At 38.7% G+C, this 25543-nt stretch overlaps 2 protein-coding genes across 3 annotated transcripts in view; both read right to left on the bottom strand.

Moving 5' to 3' along the window:
- nkd2b (NKD inhibitor of WNT signaling pathway 2b) overlaps nucleotides 1–4021 on the bottom strand; it is a 113646-nt gene extending 109625 nt beyond the window's left edge. For both annotated transcript variants that reach the window (XM_062064194.1, XM_062064195.1), the window contains exons 1-3: nucleotides 3695–4021; nucleotides 3589–3615; nucleotides 3423–3514 (exon numbers count right to left, since the gene is read on the bottom strand). In XM_062064194.1, the coding sequence (XP_061920178.1) occupies nucleotides 3423–3514; nucleotides 3589–3615; nucleotides 3695–3719 (144 nt within the window). In that variant the 5' untranslated portion in view covers nucleotides 3720–4021. The remainder of the gene's footprint in view (nucleotides 1–3422; nucleotides 3515–3588; nucleotides 3616–3694) is intronic.
- Nucleotides 4022–10783: 6762 nt separating this feature from the next.
- The window catches only part of trip13 (thyroid hormone receptor interactor 13), a 21487-nt gene continuing 6727 nt past the window's right edge, over nucleotides 10784–25543 (bottom strand). Inside the window, exons 3-14 of the mRNA XM_062063018.1 lie at nucleotides 24523–24682; nucleotides 24303–24429; nucleotides 19598–19653; nucleotides 19420–19510; nucleotides 19250–19322; nucleotides 19104–19167; nucleotides 18935–19021; nucleotides 12011–12117; nucleotides 11763–11916; nucleotides 11575–11687; nucleotides 11436–11505; nucleotides 10784–11376 (exon numbers count right to left, since the gene is read on the bottom strand). Coding sequence (XP_061919002.1) covers nucleotides 11281–11376; nucleotides 11436–11505; nucleotides 11575–11687; nucleotides 11763–11916; nucleotides 12011–12117; nucleotides 18935–19021; nucleotides 19104–19167; nucleotides 19250–19322; nucleotides 19420–19510; nucleotides 19598–19653; nucleotides 24303–24429; nucleotides 24523–24682 — 1198 coding nt within the window. The 3' untranslated portion in view covers nucleotides 10784–11280. The remainder of the gene's footprint in view (nucleotides 11377–11435; nucleotides 11506–11574; nucleotides 11688–11762; nucleotides 11917–12010; nucleotides 12118–18934; nucleotides 19022–19103; nucleotides 19168–19249; nucleotides 19323–19419; nucleotides 19511–19597; nucleotides 19654–24302; nucleotides 24430–24522; nucleotides 24683–25543) is intronic.

The following is a 25543-nucleotide window of genomic DNA, read 5'->3' as shown; positions in this document are numbered from 1 at the left end:
TCAAAGGCCAATAATGTTTATCGGGACATCCTTCGACAAAACTTTAGGAACAGTCCATACATGAAAGATGCTTACTTAATTTGTCTCAGCAACGCAAGCTGAATCTACTCCAAACATTTCAGATTGAGGCGACGACTCGCATGCATCAAGAGTGAAAAGGGGCTGAATATGCAGATCTTCTTGCAAGGGGGAAGGGGAATGCATGGAAAAATTATTATTCCTACTTAACCACCAGCTACAGTATAGCCCATGTGGTCACATATACAGTATGTACACTCTAATGGCATATTCAGCTTGCTGTCATTCCCATTTAGGGTTTTTTGAAATATGACCTGCAGGCAAACCTTTAATGGTGTAAGAAAGTAATGATAGCAAATAAATCAAGGCCTGATAGACATGAGGGTGAGAGGCCTCTACTAATAAGAGCCTCATGCCTGGTGGTTTCTTTTCAGGGGGAATGTGAACTCTAACGCCCAGCGAAGCAGGCCTTTAATTTATATTATGGTCTACAGCAGTTGTACATCCACATACTTCACCTACTGTAGGTGTCTGTACCCCTGTGTGAACTCATAGTGGACCCCTAATTGAAGTGATGTCATGTTATGCTGCCGTATAGAATGAGAGCATTGAAGGGTAAAGAAAGACACAGGCTGGAGTCATTGGTGCCAGCAGCCACAAGCCCTCACATGGGGGAAACCACTACCTTTCCATCCACTACGTGTGCGCGCAAAGCTGTCGTATCCGACCCAGGGATGCCGGATGGGAATAATCAGCGCACTGTTGTGCCGGGAGGCCAGACGAGGTGTCGGTACGAACAACAAGACGATTTGCATAGACACCAGCATGTCGTCTACACACATGCTTGTCGATACACTTTGCCCTCCCCTTTAAAAGTCAAGAAAGACTCAGCTCCTCTTACAGTGTGTGTGTATGTGTGAGTGTGAGTGTGAGTGTGAGTGTGAGTGTGAGTGTGGGTGTGTGTGTGTGTGTGTGTGTGTGTGTGTGTGCGTGGTGTCACAACCCCATCCAAACTTCTTTTAAGTGCCTGACACACTCATCCCATCGGCAAACACACACACACAGCTGGCGGGCTTTAATCCACTGGAAAACTGTTAAACAAGCATGCGTTGTACAGCAGGATGTTCCAATAAATCTGCAATATTATTAATTTTTGTTGTGTTACTACTTTTACAGGTTTTTTTTAATAAATATACCATAATAGGAAATTACCTGCAACTCTGAAAGGGACAAGCGGTAGAAAATGGTTGGATGGATGGATATTAGGAAATTAATTTATAATTTTTCTACAGTTTTACTTATTCATTGCACATTAAAGTCAAAAACTGCCCACACAGCAGGATCGTTTTTATAACTTTGTATAATTCTATGAAACTATTTTTTTTCTGGTCGGTTTCACTAACTAGTTGGTTAAAGTTGGATACACGGATAAATATATATTTATTATATATATATATACATATATGTACGCATATATACACATACACGTACACACATACAGTATATACACACTCAGCACTTACATATTTGTATGAACTGTGTTTTTTGTATATTTTATTATTAATACATGTTGTTCGTTATTAACTAATCCAATGGGGGACATTAAGGTTTTTGGGTCAGTTTCACTAAGTAGTTGGCTAAAGTTGCAGTCAAAGACAGATATACTGTATATAGCTATTGTATATTTTCATATAATTATTCTGTATTGTTGTGTATTTGTGTGTGTATCATATATATATATATATATATATATATATATATATATATATATGTATATATATATATATATATATATATATATATATATATATATATATATATATGTATATATATATATATATATATATATATATATATATATATATATATATATATATATATATATATATATATATACACACACACACTACCGTTCAAAAGTTTGGGGTCACATTGAAATGTCCTTATTTTTGAAGGAAAAGCACTGTACTTTTCAATGAAGATAACTTTAAACTAGTCTTAACTTTAAAGAAATACACTCTATACATTGCTAATGTGGTAAATGACTATTCTAGCTGCAAATGTCTGGTTTTGGGTGCAATATCTACATAGGTGCATAGAGGCCCATTTCCAGCAACTATCACTCCAGTGTTCTAATGGTACAATGTGTTTGCTCATTGGCTCAGAAGGCTAATTGATGATTAGAAAACCCTTGTGCAATCATTTTCACACATCTGAAAACAGTTTAGCTCGTTACAGAAGCTACAAAACTGACCTTCCTTTGAGCAGATTGAGTTTCTGGAGCATCACATTTGTGGGGTCAAGTAAACGCTCAAAATGGGCAGAAAAAGATAACTTTAATTTGAAACTTGACAGTCTATTCTTGTTCTTAGAAATGAAGGCTATTCCACAAAGTTGTTTGGGTGACCCCAAACTTTTGAACGGTAGTGTACATTCACACATGTATACATACATATACACATATATACATACATACATACATATACATATGTACACATACACACATACATATATACATATACACACTCAGCACTTACATATTTGTATGAACTGTGTATTTTATATATTTTATTATTAATACATGTTGTTCGTTATTAACTAATCCAATGGTTTTTGGGTCAGTTTTTTTGGCTAAAGTTGCAGTCAAACACAGATATACTGTATATATCTATTGAATATTTTCATATAATTATTCTGTATTGTTGTGTAGTTGTGTGTGTATATCATATATATATATATATATATATATATATATATATATATATATATATATATATATATATATATATATATGTATATATATATATATATATGTATATATATATATATATATATATATATATATATATATATATATATATATATATATATATATATATATATTTCTGTATTTTAGTATTGATATTTGTTTTACTTATTAACTACTACTAACCATATGGGAAATAAAGGTTTTTGGGTCAGTTTCACTAACTAGTTGGCTGAAGTTGCATTCACAGATAGATAGATATTTATTATATAATTTTTTATGCATTCTATATACGGTATTTTTTCATTAATACTTTTTGTTTTCATGGGGGAAGTTAAGGTTTTTGGTCAACATAACTAAAACAACAATCCAGTATTATTAGTAAAAAATAAAAGAGGTTTTAGGAAGTGTAATATTTCAATATGTTCAAATGTATAAGTATTGTAAATTAAACAAATGTTAAACTAAGAAGCCAATTAAACAATATTGAATCAAAACAATTGTGAATATACTAAATGTACATCACACATGAATGACAGCTCCGATAAAGCAATAGTATACACATGTATGTGTACCCCCCATTGGCCAATATAGGAGATATACATTGCTGTATATGTCAATATATATTCAAAAGTGGGCAGTAAAAGCGTATTCTTACCTGCATGTTTTTCATCTTGTAATCCATCCCTCCGTAGCGCTCGCATTCGTCTAACCCTCTCCGCAGGAAGGCGTTCACAACAAAACTGTCCCCTAACACATAAAAATAAACTTAATGTATCATCACTGCTAAAAGTTATCATGCATTTCTTACACTACTTCCTCACCTTCTGGGTTCTCTCTGCGCTTACACGCTTTGGAGGCGCATGCAAAAACAAAACACAATCGTTAGTTGATGAATGAAGTTATGAATAGATTAAAAGCATTACTTACCGTGTTTGGATTGAAGTTTGCCCATTGTTGAGTCTCCACGTCTCTGGCTCAATAAAAGATACTAGTAAATCCAACAAGGGAGGAGAACAGTCAATGCCTCATCTCAGCATGGTCACATTGTTGGGCTTAGCTAAAAACTCCAACTTCATCCAAAGTCCGACACCTCAACCTCTCGTTCATTGAGGAAAAGGACGTCCAGAAATAACAAGAACTCAAAGAAAAAGTGTCGACGGAGAAGACCTCAAATTGCGGCGCTTCTCTCTTCTGAGTGCAGCTCAGTCCGACTGGCAGTGGAGGAGCATGAACACACCACACGCTCGATGTGTGTCAAGTGAGAGAGCACACCAAAACACCTTTTCCGGTTAGTCCTTTGAAATAAAAGCATGTAATTGACAGAATGTGATACATCCGGGTGATTACTACAAACAATGCAACTGCTAATTAATATAAGCTCATAATAGTAATAATAACATAATACAATAAAAGGCTTAGTCTTATTTACATTAACCCTCTGGGGCATAATTTTTTTTTAAACTAGTTAAGTGCCGCCAAGATTGAAAAAGTCCCTTAGAGAGCTCAAACGTTTGGTTTAATTTTTTTTCCCTCAAACCTCTCAACCACCTCCAATTCTAAATAAAAAAAATGTAACATGTCGTGTATTTTTTGTTTTATTTCAAATCATTGAAATCCCAATTGAACTAATTGTGACCGTTTTATTTTTTACATTTTGCATGAAATTCGTTATCAATATAGTAAATGTTAAACGGTAAGGGAACAGGGGTGAATATCAGGCCAAAAATATACATAAGATTAGTAATACAAATTGTTTTTATGCATGTTTTTATTTTTTTCTGCGTCAGATTGCAAAACTATAATAGCAGTTGAATTTCATGGGACAAAAAAGTCTCCATTGACTCTATTATAATTAAAATTGTTGTTTTTTAAAAACATTTTATTACAGTCATGTACACAATATAACAATGCATTTTCCAATTTAAGGGTTTATTTATAGAGAAAAATAGTAGAATTTGTCATGTTTGCTGTTTGGAATTAAATGGGATAATTTTTGTTAAAATGTTTCTCACAACATTTTTACCCATTTTTTATTTTTATTTATGGGACAAAATTGATAGAGATTTAAGCAAAAGTTGTAGAAAAATATGAATTTAATTTAATTTTATACATAATAACTTTTTGGTGTTAGCGGCATTTAGCTGGGCTAAAATCCTTTCCCAGTGTATTGTTGATATATGAAATAATCTGCAACAAAAATATTAAAATTAAACATGAAAAAACATCTTGTCAAAAAATCATGAACACAACCAAATTGATCGCCACCCGAAAATATTCAATATACTTTAAGGCAGGGGTCCCCAAACTACGGCCCGCGGGCTGGATCCGGCCCCCCAGCATCCAAAATCCGGCCCACAGGAAGTCCCAAGTAAAAAATGTTTTACTTTTTTTTTTTTTTTTTTTAAATCTTTCCTTTCTAATCCATTTTCTACCGCTTGTTACTCTTGGTGTCTCCTAACCGCTCAGGCAAATCATATTGTCTAAAAATGAATTTTCCAATCGATAACGTGACAATGTTAAATGTTGATGAACATCAATGTTAATTGATGTTAAATAACAAAACGAATTATAAAGACAATGTATATATACATATATATATATATATATATATATATATATATATATATATATATATATATATATATATATATATATATATATATATATATATATATATATATACAGCCTGGCCCCCGGCCAAATTTTTTTAACCCAATGCGGCCCCCGAGTCAAAAAGTTTGGGGACCCCTGCTCTAAGGTAAACAAACAGTGGAAAAAAATGACGTGTGCTGCTAAATTTATACTTTCAAAAAAATATTGAATATTTTTTCTTACATGGGTTAGTCAATTTAGGTTAGGCTAGGTTAAGCTAAGGCTAAGCTACTTAAGGTGAGACAGAAACAGGATAATGGTTTAATAAAAAAACACACACACGCCATGAAGCTGTTTCAGAGACATAAAGTGTACATTATGTTGTAAAAATGTGTCTAAATAGTGTATTTTGACCGACACTTCTTGTAACTGACGATGTCGCAAGCATGTTTCACTTTAGCTTTACTCAATTGACGCCATCACGTATGCAAAAGTACATCTTCTGTTGGAGTTTTTATTCTTCCTAATTTGTAAAAATGTGTTGTTTTTTTCACATTTTGATACACAAGAACAGGAGGTCAGCCAAAGACCGTGATGATTTCCCCAATAAGTTTGCGTGCATCAGTCAAAATGTGCACCATATGTGGTGAAGATAGACCGCTGTTTGTAGAAGCAAACCTGGAAGAACACGCTGTACTTTGAACGTTCTTCACTTCAAAAAGCTCCTTCAAACTTTAATGGTTTGTTTCTCTTGGCGCGTGTTAAAATAGAGTCTGGCTGCAGAACACACGCCTCCTAATGTTATGACTATGTAAGGGCCAACGCTTTTTTTTCCCCCTCCGCGTGAACTCATTAATGTGTGTTTTGTAAACAGCACACTCCTGCAGATTATATTTCAAATGAGTGGAGATGCTTGCACGCCATTTGAGTATGGCTGTAAGAAGCATGGACTGATGTTATCCTGTGTTCTATTCCACTTCCTGTTTGTGAGAATGTAGCTGATTAATGCTGAACGAGGAGTGCGGTTTTACTCTGCTGTTCCACAAGTCAGACCTTCAGATGTGTCTCAGGCTGACAGGATGAGCGTTCATTTGCATATCTCATTGATGTCAGCCTCTCTCTCATCCTGCCTTGTCTAATTATTGCCTTCTCTTCATGCAGCCAAGCTTTGCCGCTTCCTCCTCACAAGGTGTAGCCTCTCTCTGCTACATCAGACACTGTTCCTTCAAGAGATGACACCATGCGGGATATCAGAATGCCGGCGAGAAGGAAGAAAGTTGTTGTGCATGAAAAACATTTGGGAGAACCCTAGTTATGTCCACACAAAAACAATATTTTCTATTACTCAACTCAACGCTAAGAAAACGGAAATGCTGACTAGACACCGACACCTATTTAATAATAATACCACCTTAACATTTGACAACCAAACAATTACACAAAGCGACTACGTAAAGAATCTGTGGATCATCTTCGACCTAACTCTCTCATTTGAGTCACACATTAATAAGAGTGTTACTATAACAGCCTTCTTTCATCTCCATAATATCGCTAAAATTCATTCTATTTTGTCCACTAGCGACGCTGAGATCATTATTCATGCGTCCGTTACGTTTTGTCTCAATTACTGTAACGTGTTATTTTCCAGCCTCCTTATGTCTAGCATTAAAAGATTACAGTTGGTACAAAATGCGGCTGCTAGACTTTTGACAAGAACAAGAAAGTTTGATCATATTACGCCTATACTGGCTCACCTGCACTGGCCTCCTGTGCACTTAAGATGTGACTTTAAGGTTTTACTACATATGTATAAAATACTACACGGTCTAGCTCCATCCTATCTTGCTGATTGTATTGTACCATATGTCCCGACACGAAATCTGCGTTCTAAGAATTCCGGCTTGTTAGTGATTCCGAGAGCCAAAAGAAAGTCTGCGGGCTATAGAGCGTATTCTATTCAGTACTCTGGAATGCCCTCCTGGTAACAGTTAGAGATGCTACCTCAGTAGAAGCATTTAAGTCCCATCTTAAAACTCATTTGTATACTCTAGCCTGTAAATAGACCCCCTTTTTAGACCAGTTAATCTGCCGTCTCTTTTCTGCTCTGCCCCCCTCTCCTGCGTGGAGAGGTTATTAGGTGACCACAGATGACGCGCTAGCTGTTCAAAGTCGGGACCCGGGATGGACCACTCATCTGTGCATTAATTGGGGATGTCTCTGCGCTGCTGAATTGTCTCCACTCAAGATAATCCCCTGCTGGCCCCACTATGAACTGGACTCTCACATTATTAACCAGATCCACTCGACGTCCATTGCACCGGTCCCAACATCTGCAGTCCCCTCCAAGGTTTCTCATTGTATCCCATTGGGTTGAGGGTTTTTTTGCCCTGATGTGGGATCTGAGCAGAGGATGTCATTGAGGCTTGTGCAGTCCTTTGAGACACTATAAATAAACTTTGATTGATTAATTGATATTTCAAAGGTTTCATGTGCAGATGAGAGCAAGGTCAAAATTAACTTTGCTCACAAGGACATGCAGAAATCACTGTAAAAACAGTAATCACATGCAGGGTCGTATTTAGTGATTTGAGGTCCAAGGCAAACCTTATCACTGGGGCCCCCCTACATAACAAAAACAAGGTAATTTACATATTGTTAGAAACTACCATGCATATAAAGCTTGACGCACAATGCGTATCACCCATCCCAACGCTTTTACTATAACTGATAGGAAATTAGGAACATTAATTTTAAGGCATTTTCGGAGATCATTATTTCATTAGCTTAGTTGTGACGCATTAGCGCTATTACTTTGAAGGCCTGAAGTGTGTGACTGGTGGGAAAAAAGAGAGTTCTTGACTGTGGATGTGTTTGAACAAGATGAAACTGTTGGCTTTGAAAAACTACTCTTCAATACAAAATTTGAGAATAAACTTTTTAAAAAGGTTTTAATGAGACATTTTAGGGCCCAAAGAAACTGCCTGTGTTTGCCTAATGCAGTGCTTCTCAAATAGTGGGGTGGGTGGCACGGTGCGATGAACATGCTTTATCAGTTTGATGCTTCAAAAAGCAAAAAGCTGTGTACTACAAAATGTTCATTAATCCTGACTCCCTTATTTTGTTAAGAAAAAAACATTGCACTAATTTGGCACATGTTTGCAGGTTGAAGTGTTTTATATATTGTGCTCCTGAGTTAATGTTGCTGATCAATTTGAATGTATTACTTTTTATTGAGTTCATTTAATCAAATTTTTCAGTATCAAATGGTTCAAGTCAATCAAAAATGCTTATAGTCTAAACAAGGTTAAAAATGTTGGGGGTTTTTAAATTTCAGCCAAATTTTTTATTTTAAATATTTTCTGTTACGAACTAAAAACAATGTCCAATAAATAATAATTTTTTGTAATTTAACTCTACATTTATTTATTTTTTGTTTTCTTTAATGTTAATAATGCTATGCAGAGGTGTACTTATAACAATTTTATATACAAATGATACTGTGTATAGTCGTGGCAGTTGTGTGTGTGTGTGGGGGGTGGGGGGGTGGCATAACAGAAATATTTTAGAAGCACTGGCCTAATAGTCCTTACCCGCATGCCAAGCCAGTGGATGGCGGTCATTTTTTAATGCAGTGCAATGCATGCAAAGAGAGGCGCAAACGCTACTCCAACTCTACAGTAAAAGCTCCAATTAACATTTAAAATTTCAAAAGTCCATCAAAAAAAAGTTCTTACTCTCATTTAAAATGTTTTGATTGAACTGAAAACTATAGGTTTGCCTTTATTTTTATACAAAATCACAGAGCCTATCCTTCTCTGGGAAAGGCTGTTACTTTGTCGTAAGTCGTCCTTGTTTTCTTTTAGTTGTGCTTTGCCTGTGTAGGACAGCAGCAACAAGAACCTGCTGGCTCACATACATGTATGACCCCTGCACCCCCATCGGTGAGCCAGTGTACTGCGCGCCTCACTGTATGACCTTTCGCTCAAGAATGTCACACTCACATTGACAATACACATGCTGTATCATGTCATGGTTTCTGCAAATATTATATTGGCAAAATGCTGACAAATGGTAACGGGCACACACCATTACACACTTTCCCACAATGGCTGCGCCGCAGAGCACAATACAGTGACGGTGACCTGGATCAACCTCAGAATTGAATCACTTGTTTTTTCATCCTATTTCAAGAAAGTTTATTCAAAATCCACCCATAACTGAGCTATGTTGCTAACAAAGCGATGGCTTTCTGACGGAGGTAAATATCGAAATCGTACAGGCTCTGCCTCCCCTAGTTCCATCCTCTGATCCGTTTTCATTTCTACAAAAACACAGTTGTCATGTCAACAATTAAAATGATGTTGTGCAAAGTGTTTTGGGATCCAAAGCAAAATGAGTGGTATTTTCCATTGTTCTGTAGCACACATGTTCCTCCCAGCATGCGTATGATGTGTGTAAATGAATCACCATCATTGGCACATGGCAAACAGCCATACATATTCCACTGCAAGCAACTTACCTGCAACATCAGAATGTTTGTTTGGAGTTTTCTGTCATTGGAACAGTAAAAATAACAATAATAATAAAGAGACTAACAAAAACAAAATGGGCTTGTGACTTTTCTTCCTCCTCTCACTCGATTGCCTTTTGACAGCTGCCTGCTTTGGAGCGACAACAGTCAGAAGAGCACAGCCTCCAGACAGAGCAATTATGGTTTTATTTACTGTAGTCTTTCTCCAATTTTCTCACCCAACACAAGCATGCATCTTTGTGACACAAGGGACTTTTTAGCATGGAGGGAATCCAATCCACCATTTCTTTTTTAAAACATCTATGACTACTCCGCTCGATCCTAATGACAGACTTTAGATAGTAATGCAATGTGTTTTAGCAAAGAATCCCATTGCAAAGTTGTTTTTAATGGTGACACTGGTGCGATTGTCTAGGATTAAAGATGAACTTTCCTTATGCATTCTGCTGAAAGCTTTGAAGTTGTGTGAAGAAGCAGAAAAAAAAGCTGTTGGCCAACAAACAAAGAGCCCATTGTCTGCACTCAGCAGCTGACATGCAAAAGAAGCCGAGTATTCACAGAATGTGAGACATGCTGCTATAAACAATGGCACCACTGATCTCTTCATATAAACTCCGCTTATGACAGATAAGAATCAGGAGCACCCTGACAGTTGTGCTTTCAGGTCATCCGGCATTGGCTCAGTCGCACTTTAGGAGCTAAAGCAAGCAAGTGCATTCAATTTATTTTAGTTCTTGCTCTCTCTCTGAACTGGTAATAGACAACAACCTGCATTCAATTTGGTACATTGTCAATTCATAACAATGCTAATTCAGCAGCCGTTGACTTTGTGAACTGCATAAGGGCGCCATCTGGTGACAAAAACATTTTACTACTGCTGTGTATAAACAATTTGTTTTTATTTCTGTTAATATACAACATCTTAAGAATTCAATCATTTGTTTAAATATGAATATTATAATACATGAATGTTATCTGATAACCCATTGAGAATTGTCTGTGTAACTAAGAGGATGTCATTCTACGGATTTGTTTACTGAATTATTTTCTAAACTATAAAAATTGGAATTTACTTTCTTAGCTGAGTGTTCCTAATTTGCTTTCTACAAAATGTAATCAGATGTGTGTTGGGGGAAAATCTCTTCAAAAAGAGACATTAAGCAGTTGTGTTCAAAGTTGCAGTTAAAGTGCTGCATAAAATCAAGAGTTTATAGGCTAACTCCGAACAGCAAGCTTTGTAAACAATTACTAATAGGAACAAAAACCATTTCAGGGCAGTATAGAGCCAACAAAACAAAGGCATAAAAACGTAAACTTTCAGCACCATGTTACCTGATGTTGGCTGACAACCCCCCCAAAAAACTAATCATGAACCCAAGAACAAAATGTGTCAAAAACTGTTCACCAGGTTAGCTTTTTCCTCCTTCTGTTTATCGGCCGCCTGGTCCATGGCCTCCAGAAACCTTTCCAGAGTCACTGTAGGGGTCTGCAAGTAACCCAATCATTTAAACACCAATCAACTATAATTTTTGTGCCAATTCATACCTTTACAAAAAGGGCATGAGCAAGAAACGGTAACTTCCTCAGAGCTCGTCCGCTCAAACCTTTGCTTTTTCTGAACAGGACAAAACAAAATGTTATGTGTGAAAAAATGAGGAGCACAGGATTGGCAGTGGGTACTCACACAGCGATGTCCCTCACGGTTAGACTGTGTTCTGACACTTCACTTCTTGCAAAGCCCATGGTCTCCAGCTCAAACATGGTGAACAGCTGCTGGCGCGGGTAAATGATCTGACACTGAACACATCATTCATTTCACTCAATTTTCTCTTTATAGTCCTACTGCTCATCTTTATTCCCCAGTGAAGTTACCTTCATGAGCTCCTCCAGGCACGAAAGATAGATGTGATAAATGCCCTTCACAGACGGTGGCCCAATGTACTGCTTAATGTCCGCCCTGTCCACAAAGGCTAAGTCGATTTTTTCCGTCACGTTGGAGGTAGTCAGGATCACGACGTTGGAATGTCTGGAACATAAAAAGCCAAAAGGGAACATCATATAGAACATGATGGGAAGGAAGAAAAAAAAGTAATGTGAAAAGGTAAGTTAAGCTGTGCAACCGTTTGATTTGGTCTAGCTGAGTGAGGACAGAGTTGACCACACGAATGGCGTCAGATGGTTCGGTTCCCGCTTGACAAGCGTTCCTTGCGGCTGTCAGACTCTCTACCTTTCAACAGGACAGTAACAAAAACATCTTCTTGGAATTATTTCATTCATTCACAGGTGAGCTGGAGACTATTCAAGAGATTTAGGGTGAGAGGCGTGGTTCACCCTGGACTGGTCACCAGTCAATCACAGGACACAAATAGACAAACAACCATTCACAGCAATGGAACATCATGTCCATGTTTTTGGACTGTGAAAAAAGCCTGTGTGCGCAAAGAAAACCCTTGTAAACTTGTCACAGCCAAGATGAGCCCAGATTTGAACCCAAAACCACCTACCTGGCTGTGAAGCAAACAACCCCCCACTCCAGCACATTTTAAGGAGAAAACACACAGTCGTCCCTTGTAATATTGTGCTTCAAATATTGTGACTCCACCATATTGCAGATTTTTTATTAAAATCCTGATAATGTTATTCCCGAGCATGAGTTATATAGAACTTTTTAACCCCTTTTTTCACAAAATTATCCGGATATATGTGGTGAAAACAGCAGGGGTTTGCAGATTTACCAAGGTATAGTGGTTTACGTTTGTGAGTTCCTGTCTTGTGGACTGTGAAAAGTAGCGTGAGTCTGTCTTTAAATTGTTTAATTCCTTCTCTACATTGTGCTTCGTTCTTGCTTGAGTGTTATGACTGCATAATCCTGTCTCGTCGCAGTTCGACAAATGCATTTTTTAAGGGCACACGCGTCAATAATCTCCTCCAAAAAGACCTGTTTTCTTTCAGATGACCATTTTCTACCGCTTGTTCCTTATGGAGTCATGGGGGGAGCTGGAGCCTATCCCAACTGCACATGGGCGGAAGGCGGGGTACACCCTGGACATGTCGCCACCTCATCACAGGGTCAATCTTGAAAGTAAACAATCATTTGTCGCCACTGCTTTACGTCCCTGCCAGCAAACGACGAGGATTGATGACGATAAAGAAAATGTTTGGTAGAAATTGGCTGACTGCAGCGAGCCACCTCACTGAGAGATTCGACTAGCTCCTTTACTATCGGGCACTTATAGTCCAGTTTTGCCCACATTTTCATTAAATTTTAATAAATGTGGGAATTAATTTAACTGTTTATTATTCCACAATGAAATGTAAAACTGCATCAATATACATAATTTAAAGATGCATCAATAATCGATTTTTAATTGTAGCACTAGAATCGTAATCGAATTGTGAGTTTCCCCAAAGATTCCCAACTCTTGTGTTGATAATTAATGAAAAACAATGTTAACTGGTGGAAAAAAGGATGCGAAAAATTGGGGTCCATTGCATGACCGCGTTTTATAGAATATCGCCTTTATATCAAACTTTAACTGTAGTTGCATTGTGCATCTAAAACATCACTACATTGATGAACATATGCGTTAAAGCTCCGCCAAGTCAGCTGTAGTATGTACATGCATGGACATCTTATAAGTAGACGCAGCATTGGCTGCTGTGACGCGAGAAATTCGGCCGCCATCTTGAAGTGGTGATGAAGAGTCGGCGAGCAGCCTAAACTGACAGTTGACAGGTAGAAAACAAAGATGCCGGGCTGGTGTTCAGCGTTTTCCTGCTCAAATGAGCGGACTGTTGAAAATAAGAATCGGGGGATTTAACATTAATGTACTATTGGTTGTATTTTGTGAAAAGAATATTACCACAGAGTTGAGAAGGAGCAAAGATTTTCAATAGTACTGAAATCGTAGCCGCTAGCAAACAAGAGCATGACTATAATAGAATTGCTTGTCAATGAAATTAATTAAATTTAAAAATGTCATACTTGAATAACATAAAGTTGAAATAAATGAAGATAAAGATTGTAAAAGCCAACAGGGGTAAAAGTTAGGACCACAGTCCAGATTGTGTAGGGGCAGGGGGTAATATATGTTAGCTAACTAGACAATCAGATGGACAGTGGCTATACAGTATTATACAAGTCTAAATTTACTCTAGCTTCAAGTAACAATATTCAAATACTAACATTGTTGGGTAAGACAGAATTTGGTTTTATACCGAATCCAGTGAAACAGATTGGTGGTTTTAGCTGATATAAAGACTTTCAGGTGTTTATATATGTTTATGTTTAAGTATTTGGCAGACACTTTTATCCAAAGCGACACACATTTAAAACAATCACTGTAAACATTATCATTTAAGGGAAGAATGTAATACAAAGTGTCAAGACAGAATAAACTCTCTGCTGCTGCAGCAACAGCGATACATTCTATAGGTCCCTAAGATATATAGATATCTAATGTATTCATACATTGTTTATGTAGGATATATACGCATGTATATATAACCTAATCCTATTGTTTCTTGAATTTAAAAATAGCTGACCGTTTTTTCCCCCCTTCTCTGGGATTATATTCCCAGTTTTGATCTCGGACGTCTGGTCACTTATAGCATATAAGAATATTCTATTACTGTTAAGCAAACTATGAATAATAAAACATGTGTCCTTTATCATAGCTACACGTATGACAAAAAAACATGTGAAAATCAGTGGTATTCAGTGAGGTAAAATGAATTAAATGCGCTGACAGTTCATTGCTCCTGCCAAATGAATTACACTGAGTGGAGAGGATCACCACTCCAAGATGGCGGCCCCGTGTCTCGTCAGCGCCAGTAGGCAGTAGCGGTCGATGCTGCGTCTACTTATAAGATGTCTATGTGTACATGTACATATGAGGCGTGTTAGGAAGAAGAGTTACAATGCCACCTACTGTACGGAGTTGGAAAGACAAGCTACACACAGTCCTACCATAAAGTGTTTGTGAGCGATGCATAATGCAAGTGTGGGCGAACACGCCTAATCGTTTTGTGGCGGTCCAAATCTTACTGTGGTGAGATGCCACAATTTAATCAATGTATGGGAAACACTGGCTAGATTTGGGCACAGAGTTAAATATTTACTGAAAAACTAAAGAATTTCAACAGGGTGTTACTTTCTTGGGTACGCAGCAAAAAAAAATCAGTTAAGGAACAAAAACAATGTTAAACTGTTGCCAAGCCAATGGCCCGTCAATAGGGCTGCACGATTTTAAGAAAAAACTTAATCGCGATTTTTCTCTCAAATTGCGATTTGATTTGCGATTTTTATACATACAAATGCATAAAACTGCAAAAATGACAAGTGAAGGAAGACATGTTACTTTTAGACTGTCAATAAACTCTTGTCTCAAGGTGCCACACATTAGAATATGCAATAATTTACTTCAAAAAATATTTGGCTTTATGCAGACAGACTCTGACCTTTTGTCCACAATACATCATGCTCTTTAACAGAATAAATATTTGATAAAAACTATACAGTGTTTGTAATACAATGTAATCATCCATTCATCCATTTTCTACCGCTTGTCCCTTTTGGGGTCGCGGGGGGTGCTGGAGCCTATCTCGGCTGCATTCGGTCGGAAGTACACCCTGTAATCATAATGTAATATATAAAAATAATAATAATGCCTGAGTAGTCCTGAGTTCAATCCCGGGCTCAGGATCTTTCTGTGTGGAGTTTGCATGTTCTCCCCGTGACTGCGTGGGTTCCCTCCGGGTACTCCGGCTTCCTCCCACCTCCAAAAGACATGCACCGGGATAGGTTGATTGGCAACACTAAATTGGCCCTAGTGTGTGAATGTGAGTGTGAATGTTGTCTGTCTATCTGTGTTGGCCCTGCGATGAGATGGCGACTTGTCCAGGGTGTACCCCGCTTTCCGCCCATGTGCAGCTGAGATAGGCTCCAGCAACCCCCGCGGCCCCGAACGGGACAAGCGATAGAAAATGGATGGATGGATGCCAGTAACCATTTAAAAGGATATTAACTTTTATATACCGTAATTTCCGGACTATAAGCCGCACCTGACTATAAGCCGCACCAGCTAAATTTAGGGGAAAATACAGATTGCTCCATATATAAGCCGCACCCGACTATAAGCCGCAGGGTTTTGATGTGTAATTACCGTAGTGTATAGGGGTTCCTGCTACCACGGAGGGGATTGTCGGGACAGAGATGACTGTTTGGGAACGCAAAGCGTCCCATTTATTAACAATAAATCTTTCAATCATTCAATCAAACTTTCACATCTTTGACATGGCGAACAGCATTCGTGCAGAGTACAAATAATACAACGGTGCAAAGTAATACAAAGTGCTCGCCTGTACGTTATCAAAATAACCAGCCTACCGGTATATGAAAAGTCAGTCTTTAATCATTGTGTCATCGTCTTCCTCCTGCGTACTAAAACCACCGAAATCCTCTTCGTCGGTGTCGGAGAAGAACAGGCCGTAAATAAGCCGCACCCTTGTATAAGCCGCAGGGACCAGAACGAGGGGAAAAAGTAGCGGCTTATAGTCCGGAAATTACGGTATCATTACTGTAGAATTGTTCACTATTGTACTGTTAAATAAACATGCAAGCTGTTGAGAGCGATGCACAAAGTAAGACGTCTTTGTTTGAAGCGAGAGACCAACGCGAGGCTAGACATTTCTGATTGGCAAACATGGCTGTCACTCAAATGCCGGTGATGGAAAAGAAAAAGAAAACTCAGCTTCATGTTATTTGCCGCACTAAAAAAAACCTTTATGTTGATTTTATTAACGGTGTAGCCCTACCAGTCAGCGAGCTGTTTCCACGACAGCAAGGTGAAGGACCGCTTTAAAGGGGACCTCTATTTGTTTGTGTGTATTTGGACTCTCCATAAAGTACCGAAAATGTGAAATCTAACCATGGTGGCAGGGTGGAGATATTTATAAAACAATCTTGCCTTCCGTCATACTTCCTCTGAATGAGACGTTTAAAATTAGTTTTTTTCTCATGGGTGATGTCAGCGGATATCTCCGTATATGGTAAAGTTTTACCCATAGACCTTGGCGCGGGTCTGCCATTGTAGTCAGACGTTGTAGTCAAGAAGTTCCTTCTTTTTCTCTATACTCTTGTTGTGGGTCAGATTGGTTCATACATGCACATGCATCCTCCGCTGTTGCCATTTCTAATACAAAGTAGTGTATACTTCTAACTTATATCTGTTAGTAGACTCCATATGGAAACACTAAAAACTACAACATTGCTGATGTGGGGACGACGCAGTCAAAAAGGAGACACGTAAATAAGACTGCCCACAAAATGGCGCATACTGAAGAGATGGTCAGAAAGCAGCTTGAAGATGGTTTGTAAAACATAATTTGTGGAACTTTTTTTGGTTTCAAAAAAGTCACCATTACATGTTTTGTAGACCAAAAGGAATGTTTTAAATGTAGAAAGAAAAAAACATATTGTGACCCCTTTAAGTACACATTCAGTAGGCATTTTTTAGCCGTAGCCTAAAATAGCATGAGTTTATTTGTTTATGATGTCATGTGATGACCAAAAATGTTTTCCTTTTATTGTGCTTGAAAAATGCTCTGAAACTCATTATTTAATATTCACGATTATGTTTGTTCTTTGGCATCATAACTTTGGACAGCTAGGTAAGCATCACATTCTAAATGTTGGGATCACAGCATGGTCACTTAAATCACTGAGAACATGAACTTTGCTGTAATGTTCTTTGGATTGTCTCCAAAAATCAAGTAGATCAATGGCTTTATCTTTTAGTGCTCGTTGTTAAAGTTAGAGTCCTTACGTCAATAGCGACAGTTAACTCACAGAAAGCCTGGGCGATAAAACACTATTATCTATTGCGATAGACATGTGATCGATGTCAATAAAAAATGTTCAATAAATTGTTAATATTTTATTTTTCATCAGAAGAAAGAGGAACTTGCGCAGCAAGGTTGGTTGTATGAACAAAAGCACTCGCTTTCTGCTTAAGTTAAAGTTCCAATGATTGTCACACACACACTAGGTGTGGTGAAATTTGTCCTCTGCATTTGACCCATCCCCTTGTTCACCCCCCTGGGAGGTGAGGGGAGCAGTGGGCAGCAGCGGTGGCCGCGCCGTAGGCAGTAACCACTGATTAGTGGGAGAGACCCGCTAACAGCCAATCAGGTAACAGTATCAGCTAATAGGCTTGGTTGTGCCATCTTGGTGTCTCACGGTTGATTCTTTGCATAAAGTGAGAAGACAAACGGAAAATAAGTGCAGCAGAGAGCAAATAAATTGTCGATTAAACAAGCGAAGTCACCTCGACAGTATGGCAGCTGATTTTTTCAAAACAGACCGTAGTCAGACTAAAGTGGTCTGTAAATTATGCAAGGTGCTCGTCTTCACCTAAACCGGTAATACAACACTAGTTTACCCGCGCTCACCCCTTAAAGCACAGCCGTAACTTTCTGGCACTACACATGCATAAAACAGTTCTACTCAGGTTTCTCTAGGTTTACGTTTTCACACGTTGCACTATTTTGTTACACTTTATAAAGCATTTCTTACATGTTCCTTAGTTTTGCACCTTCATTTTAAACGGTTATTCTCAAGTGTTCAATGTGATTTTCGGATTATGTTTACATTGAGTGTTTTCCATGGTTGTGTTGACTTTTCTTTCCTTTCTGCCTTGATAGCGGATGAGATTATAATCAGAGGAAGGTTACATTTTAAATAAAATTATTCTCATTTAATATATTTTTCTCCTGGTCCTTATTTTCTATAGGTAATAAAAATTATCAATAATGATCGATATTGACCGACATAAAGCACTTATATCGTGATACAGTTTCAGCCATATTGCCCAGCCCTAACATACAGCATACAATTGGCTCATCTAGTATAATACACATATTGACACTGAGTGACACACAATTAATAATGTGGAGCATGAAGAAAACTTAGAAATTTAGTTATTAGCTTTGCTGGCTGTCTGTGTACATACAGTATATCAGAGAATAGATGGCTGGTGATTTACCTCATCAATGAGAACAAACACAATAGCTTCTTTATCATCAATAAGCTGCTGGATCTTCTGAAACATCTTTGTGACCAGTTTGCCGCTCTGCAACAAAGAAGCTTGGTTAGCTACCAAAGGTGATCGGTTTCATTTTTAATAGACTCCAGTGAAACACGGAGCTCAGTACCTCAGAGAACCACTTTGAGAACAAGCTGTGGCTGTTTATCTCTACAAATTGTCCATATGTGTACCTGGAGTTAGAGAGAGAGTAGAGAAGAAGAACATGAATGTGCAGGTGCTGAGCTTGATTAAATTAAATGAACACGTTCGTACCGACTTGACAGTCTGATTGACAGTTTCTGGGCGAGAGCTTTACACAAGGATGTTTTCCCTGTGCCTGGGGGCCCTGGATGTGTAAACACAGAGAGGTCTAGACACGCTGCACTGGACATAAGATACACGTATAACCAACTATAATATTGGGATGGTTCTCCTTTAGTTACCATGAAGTAGCACTACACGATTCCAAGAAATCAGGTTGCTGTCTACGTTTTTGTCTGAGAAGTACATCGTTGTTGTGACATAATCAAGCAGCTAGAGGGAAATGAGGAGTGTGTTATCTGCATGCTTATGGAATCACATCATAGTGCCAGTTGAGAATTAGTTGCCAAATTGGCTTACCTGAGTTTTGACTCCACTCTCATACACTAGACTCTCCCAAATCCCATGGAACTCAGCTGTTAGAAAACATGGACAATTGTATCTTAAAGCATGGAAAATGAAACATGGTCAGGATGAAACAAAATCTACGCATGTTGGGCTAACAAAGTGGTTCTCAGTTATTACCCTCCTGAATAGAAAATCCAATGGAGAACCTGATAATGTGTATTTATCTGTACAGACCACTGTTTTAGTTGCTGGCACCAGCATTCTGCATACAATAACCTCATTATCAAAATAGATAATAAAATAAATAATATATAAAATGAGCAAAAGTCAACATCTGCAACAACTCAAAACAATTTTAAGTATCCGATTCACTTCAGTAAGTGACTCATAAGAACTTCAGTGAGTAAAATATTTAAATTATTCTCTACTATTGCTTGGATTTACATGATGTCACGTCCGGCTCATATGAGCCGTGGTCAAGCCAGTGTCTGTTCTCAATGGGTACTAGGCGCCATTTGGCCTTTCTCAAAGAAAAATGCCCTATGCTTGCATTGTTTTTGGCTGTAGGAACCGTTCAAATCGCGAAAAGAATAAACGCTTCTTCAGAGTTCCTCGAGAGGTAATCAAGAAGGGCGAAAAAGTGCAAGATTTTACGAAAGACGACGAGAAAAGTGCCACACACCCCAGTCTAAGGGAGCGGAGTCAAACAATGCACAAGTTTGCAGTGAACACTTTGTTAAAGGTTTGATTGATATACTTCTAACGTTTAGTATTTGCCATTTAAATATTAGTTTCTCTTAAAACACATTTTTGCTACGATTGTTTTGTAAAGCACCAACTCGGTCAGTCTACATAAAAAAATAAAAAATTTAAGGAAAAACAAGAAGAGTTAAGCTTTTACCAGAAGCAGCAGTCCTAAATGAAGCTTTAGCAAACACAATGTCGACTTCTATAGTTATATTTTAATAAAGACGAGGAAAAACATGCATACTTGTAAACGGTGCATGCAACAACAAACAAGGCAACAAACATGGCTGCAGACGCGATGTTAAATCATGAAATACAACCTTACCCGAGCAAAATTTATGCATAATTATCCGGGAGAATCTTGATTCCAATTTCCTTGACCCAGCCACACACCAAGAGGTGCAGACCTCAATGCTTTTCCAAGTATTCATCTGTTTTTTCATGTAGAATGATACCTGGAGCACAAGATAGTTTAACATGTCTGGGAACTCCACCGATTGATGAAATCCTTGATATCACTCGACAAATCTTTTTTTTTATATAAAGTATAGGGATCTAAAGTATTCCATGCATAGTTTGATTTTTTGCTCGCATCTGCTTTTTGCAGGAAGATCTAGGCCCCTTGCGACGCGCTGCTTGCTGCATAACAGCCATCTTGGCTTGGTTGACCGCCGCTATTTTTCACGTCACAGAATACAGGCAATTGTCTTTGAATTTAATCCTTTGGTTTTTGACCTTAGTTTATTCCTGTGTCCAGGTACTTCCTGAGTTTGTAAACAATAACAAAAATTACGATCTGACCATGTTAGTATCTACCTATTCCTCGTCATCCAGTGGTAATGTTACATTTAAGAAAGAGTTTATTTGACACTATGCAGGCAAGGATTGTTAACTTCAAAGCAGCTTTGCACTGTGGAGGGACGTTAGCCACTAGCGAGGAAGCTACATTGTGTTGAAGACACATTCGTTCGCTTGTCAAATTTGCAGACACAGCTAGAATCAGGGCTGTACGGTGCAACACATTTACTCGCAAATGCGACTTGAAAAAAAAACATGTCACACACATGCAAATAGGAATTTCAACCCTGTAATTGCATTTTGCTCCTAAAATAAATCCATCCAAATGTTATCAAACTAGAGCACATTTTTCCCATCTGTATAGCATGTTTGACATGAACTTAAACCATAACTGTAATTAAATGCACAAGTGATTGACGCGGAAGTGTCATTGATTACTCCGTGCGCGGCTGGGCGCTGAAAGCTGTGTGTCCCTCCCTTCTGCGCCATGCACAAAAGAGAAGCAGGGGGCTGCTACTCCTAGTTCACACACTCAGTCTTCCAATACAGAAAAAAAAGGTTTTAGTTCTAGGCACCGCCTTTTAAAAAAGGCACACAGACGCACACACTGCTTTCACATGAAACTTATATCAACTGCATTATGCCAGATATTTGAAGTTTTTTTTTAGGTAATGCATTAATTTCTCATCCATCCATCTTATCCGCTTATCCGAGGTCGGGTAACGAGGGCAGCAGCCTAAGCAGGGAAGCCCAGACCTGCCTCTCCCCAGCCACTTTGTCCAGCTCCTCCCGGGGGATCCCCAGGCCAGCCGGGAGACAGTCTTCCCAAGCATTAATTTCTCTAATAATGTAATGTACATTTATTAAAGAGTAATTCCATTGGTAATTAAATTACTTCTTCAGTAAAGTAATGAGTAACTATAAGTAATTACTTTTTAAAAGTAATTTTCAGAACACAGCCTATCACACAGCATCATGAAGAAGTTGCCAGGTTGATATTCCTGGGTTCTGAACACTTGTGCTGCTCAGCTGACTGAGATACTGCACTTCATCTTCAACCGGAGTCTGAAGTTAGAAAGGATACCAGCGCTATGGAAAACATCCTGCATAGTGCCGGTGCCCAAGAAGCCCATCCCACCTGGCTTGAACGACTTCAGACCGGTTGCCCTGACGTCTCATGTCATGAAGGTCCTCGAGAGACTTGTGCTGGCTCAGCGGAGATCCGTGTTGGCTCCTTCCCTGGACCCTCTACAGCTTGCGTATCAGCCCCATGTTGGGGTGGATGAGGCTGTTATCTACCTGCTGCATCGTGCTCACTCTTACCTGGATGGTGGGAAGGGCACTGTGAGGATCATGTTCTGTGATTTTTCCATTGCCTTTAACACCATCCAACCAATTCTGATGAGTGACAAGTTGTCCAGGATGGGTGTTAATTCATCCAGTACCTCTTGGATAACTGATTACTTGTCTGACAGGCCCCAGTTTGTGTGACTGGGGATACAGTGGTCAGTGGTGTAGGTGCACCACAGAGGACTGTCCTGTTCCTGTTCACCCTGTACACCTCAGACTTCCAGTATAGCTCCAGGTCCTGCCACCTGCAGAAATACTCTGATGACTCTGTTGTGGTCGGGTGTATCGGATAGGGACAGGAATTGGAGTACAGGACACTGATCGCTGACTTTGTGGAGTGGTCTCAAGCTAACCATCTGCTCCTTAATGTGGGTAAGACCAAGGAGCTGGTCATCGACTTCAAGAAGAAAATGACCCCTGTGGAGCTTATCAACATCCAGGGCCGGGAGGAGGCAGTAGTGGACCAGTATAAGTACCTGGGAGTCCACTTGGACAGCAGACTGGACTGGAAGGACAACAGCAAAGCTGTATAGAAGAAGGGCATGAGCAGACTCTTTTTCCTGAGGAAGCTTAGGTCCTTTAATGTGTGCAGCAAGCTGTTGGAGATTTGTTTTTAGTCTGTTGTGGCCAGTGTGTGTACTTTGCAGTGGTTTGTTGGGGGATCAGCATCGGCAAAATGGACTTAAACCGGATTGACAAACTGATCTGGAAAGCCGGCCAAACTACTGGCACGCAGTTGGAGACGTTTGTGTCAGTTAGGGACAGGAGGTCACTGGACAAATTGCTCTCCAACATGGTCAATCCTGCCCACCCACTCCACTAGACAATTGTGGGACAACGGAGCTCATACTCCAATAGGCTCCTTCAGCTTCACTCCCACAGTGTGCAATTCAAGAACTCCTTTATTCCGCACTCCATCCAGCTGTATAACCACTCGCCATACAGCAATAGATGATATTTGTCTATTACCAGACCGCTTCTAAGTTAGCAAGTCTAAAACCTTTGTGTGTATGTCCTATAATAATGTTTACCTATACAAACACCAATGTTAAAGGTCAATTATTTTCATGTTGCTGCTGACATTTAAATATGTCCTTTTAAACCACAGCACTTTATTTCATATTTTGTTCTTTTGTGTTTTTGTTAGCTGAAGAATTGAGTTGATGTTTTTTAAAGAAGATTGGAGATTATTTTTGACTTTTCTTATATAATGCAAAAACTTTTATGTCTTGTTGGTACCTGTTTTTGTGTATGTGGGATCCCTATCAGTCCTGAATATTCCAAGTCAAGGCATGGTGGAGATATATAGTTACATTAACGGACATTTCCATTTATGGGTTAGTTTATGGGTCAAAGTACTTTATATCGGGATATGAGTTTTGGTCCATGTCGGGATATGAGTTTTGGTCCATATCGCCCAAGCCTACACTAGTGTTAGCGACAGTGCTAGCACTGTTTAAGGATGTTCTCTGTTTTTAATTTAACTTTACAGTAAGCCTTATGATGGCATTGTGTTTATATGTATGAGTGCACATGTGTACATTGTTTGAGTATTAATAATCAAATTATGATATTAAGACATTTCATATTGCTCCCAAATGTATTTTTGCCACAAAAAATGTTCTGTGCTACTAAGTTTTTTCATTTAGTAGCACCGGTGTTAAAAGTGACAACGCTAAGTGTACAGCTCTGTAGAATGTGTCATCAACATGCAATATCACAACATGACGATAGTAATAAAAGCTGCTTCTTTGGCCAAATTTATATTTTACAAATGCAAAGGACCATGTTGGTTGACTCAGTGTGGAATGTTCTGGATCACCTGCTGGAAGCAACCAATGATTAGCAGCTGAAAGTTCCTCATCCTCCTCCAAACTAAGCGTGCTGGGTCCATCCTCATTGAGGGTGAACATGTGAATGGTGATTGCACAGCTCGACAAATCGAGAGGCTGAACATAAGAAAAGCAAGAAAGTCTAGGTGAACCAAAACTGTATCACTCATAAGTACAAATCTAAGTGTGTTTAAACAAATGAAAAAGCACCTGAGATGCCATCTCCTCCAGATCAACGACTGCCACAGATTTCACATGACTGCGTAGAAAGTCTTCATCAAACTCTGTCCACTTGTAGTTTCCAAACACCACACAGTGGCGACTTAGCAGAGCCTGGACATGCATCTTCACCTCAGACAATTTTACTCCACTGCAATGTAAGTATAAACATGAATAATAGAAAAGCAATCCTATCAACATATAACTGACACAGGACAGTATTTCACAAATGTACAACCCTTTTTATTGCATTGCATTCCTTAAGTATTCACAGCACTTCATATTTTCCACATTTTGTTATGTTACAGCCTTATTCTAAAATGGAATAAATACATTTTTGTCTTTAAAATTCTGCACACAACACCCTACAATGACAATGTGAAAAAGTTGATTATATTTTTTTGCAAATTATTTAAAAATAAAATAATCATATACATAAGTATTCACAGCCTTTGCTCAGTACTTTGTTGATGCACCATTGGTAGAAATTACAGCCTCAAGTCTTTTTGAATACAATGCCACAAGCTGGGCACACCTATCTTTGGGCACATTTGCCCATTCCTCTTTGCAACACTTCTCAAGCTCAATCAGGTTGGATGGGAAGCGTTGATTTTCATCCAGTATGTCTCTGTACATTGCTGCATTCAACTTAGTCTAGTCAGGGAGGTGACCAAGAACATGATGATCACTCTGTCAGAACTACAGCATTCCTCTGTGAAAAGAGGGGAGGTTTTCAGAAGGACAACCATCTCTGCAGCAATCCACCAATCAGGCCTGTAATGTATAGTGGCCAGAAGGAAGCCATTTCTTAGTAAAAAAGTTTGCCAAAATGCACCTGAAAGACCATGAGAAACGAAATTGCCTGGTCTGAAAGATTGAACTCTTTGGTGTGAATGCCAGGCGTCATGTTTGGAGAAAACCAGGCACCGCTCATCACCGGGCCAATACCATCCATACAGTGAAGCATGGTAGTGGCAGCATCATGTTGTGGGGATGTTTTCCAGTGGCAGGA

The sequence above is a fragment of the Entelurus aequoreus genome, linkage group LG11, assembly GCF_033978785.1.
Source record: "Entelurus aequoreus isolate RoL-2023_Sb linkage group LG11, RoL_Eaeq_v1.1, whole genome shotgun sequence".
NCBI classification, from domain to species: Eukaryota; Metazoa; Chordata; class Actinopteri; order Syngnathiformes; family Syngnathidae; genus Entelurus; species Entelurus aequoreus.
This window is presented reverse-complemented; position numbering and strand designations above follow the sequence as displayed.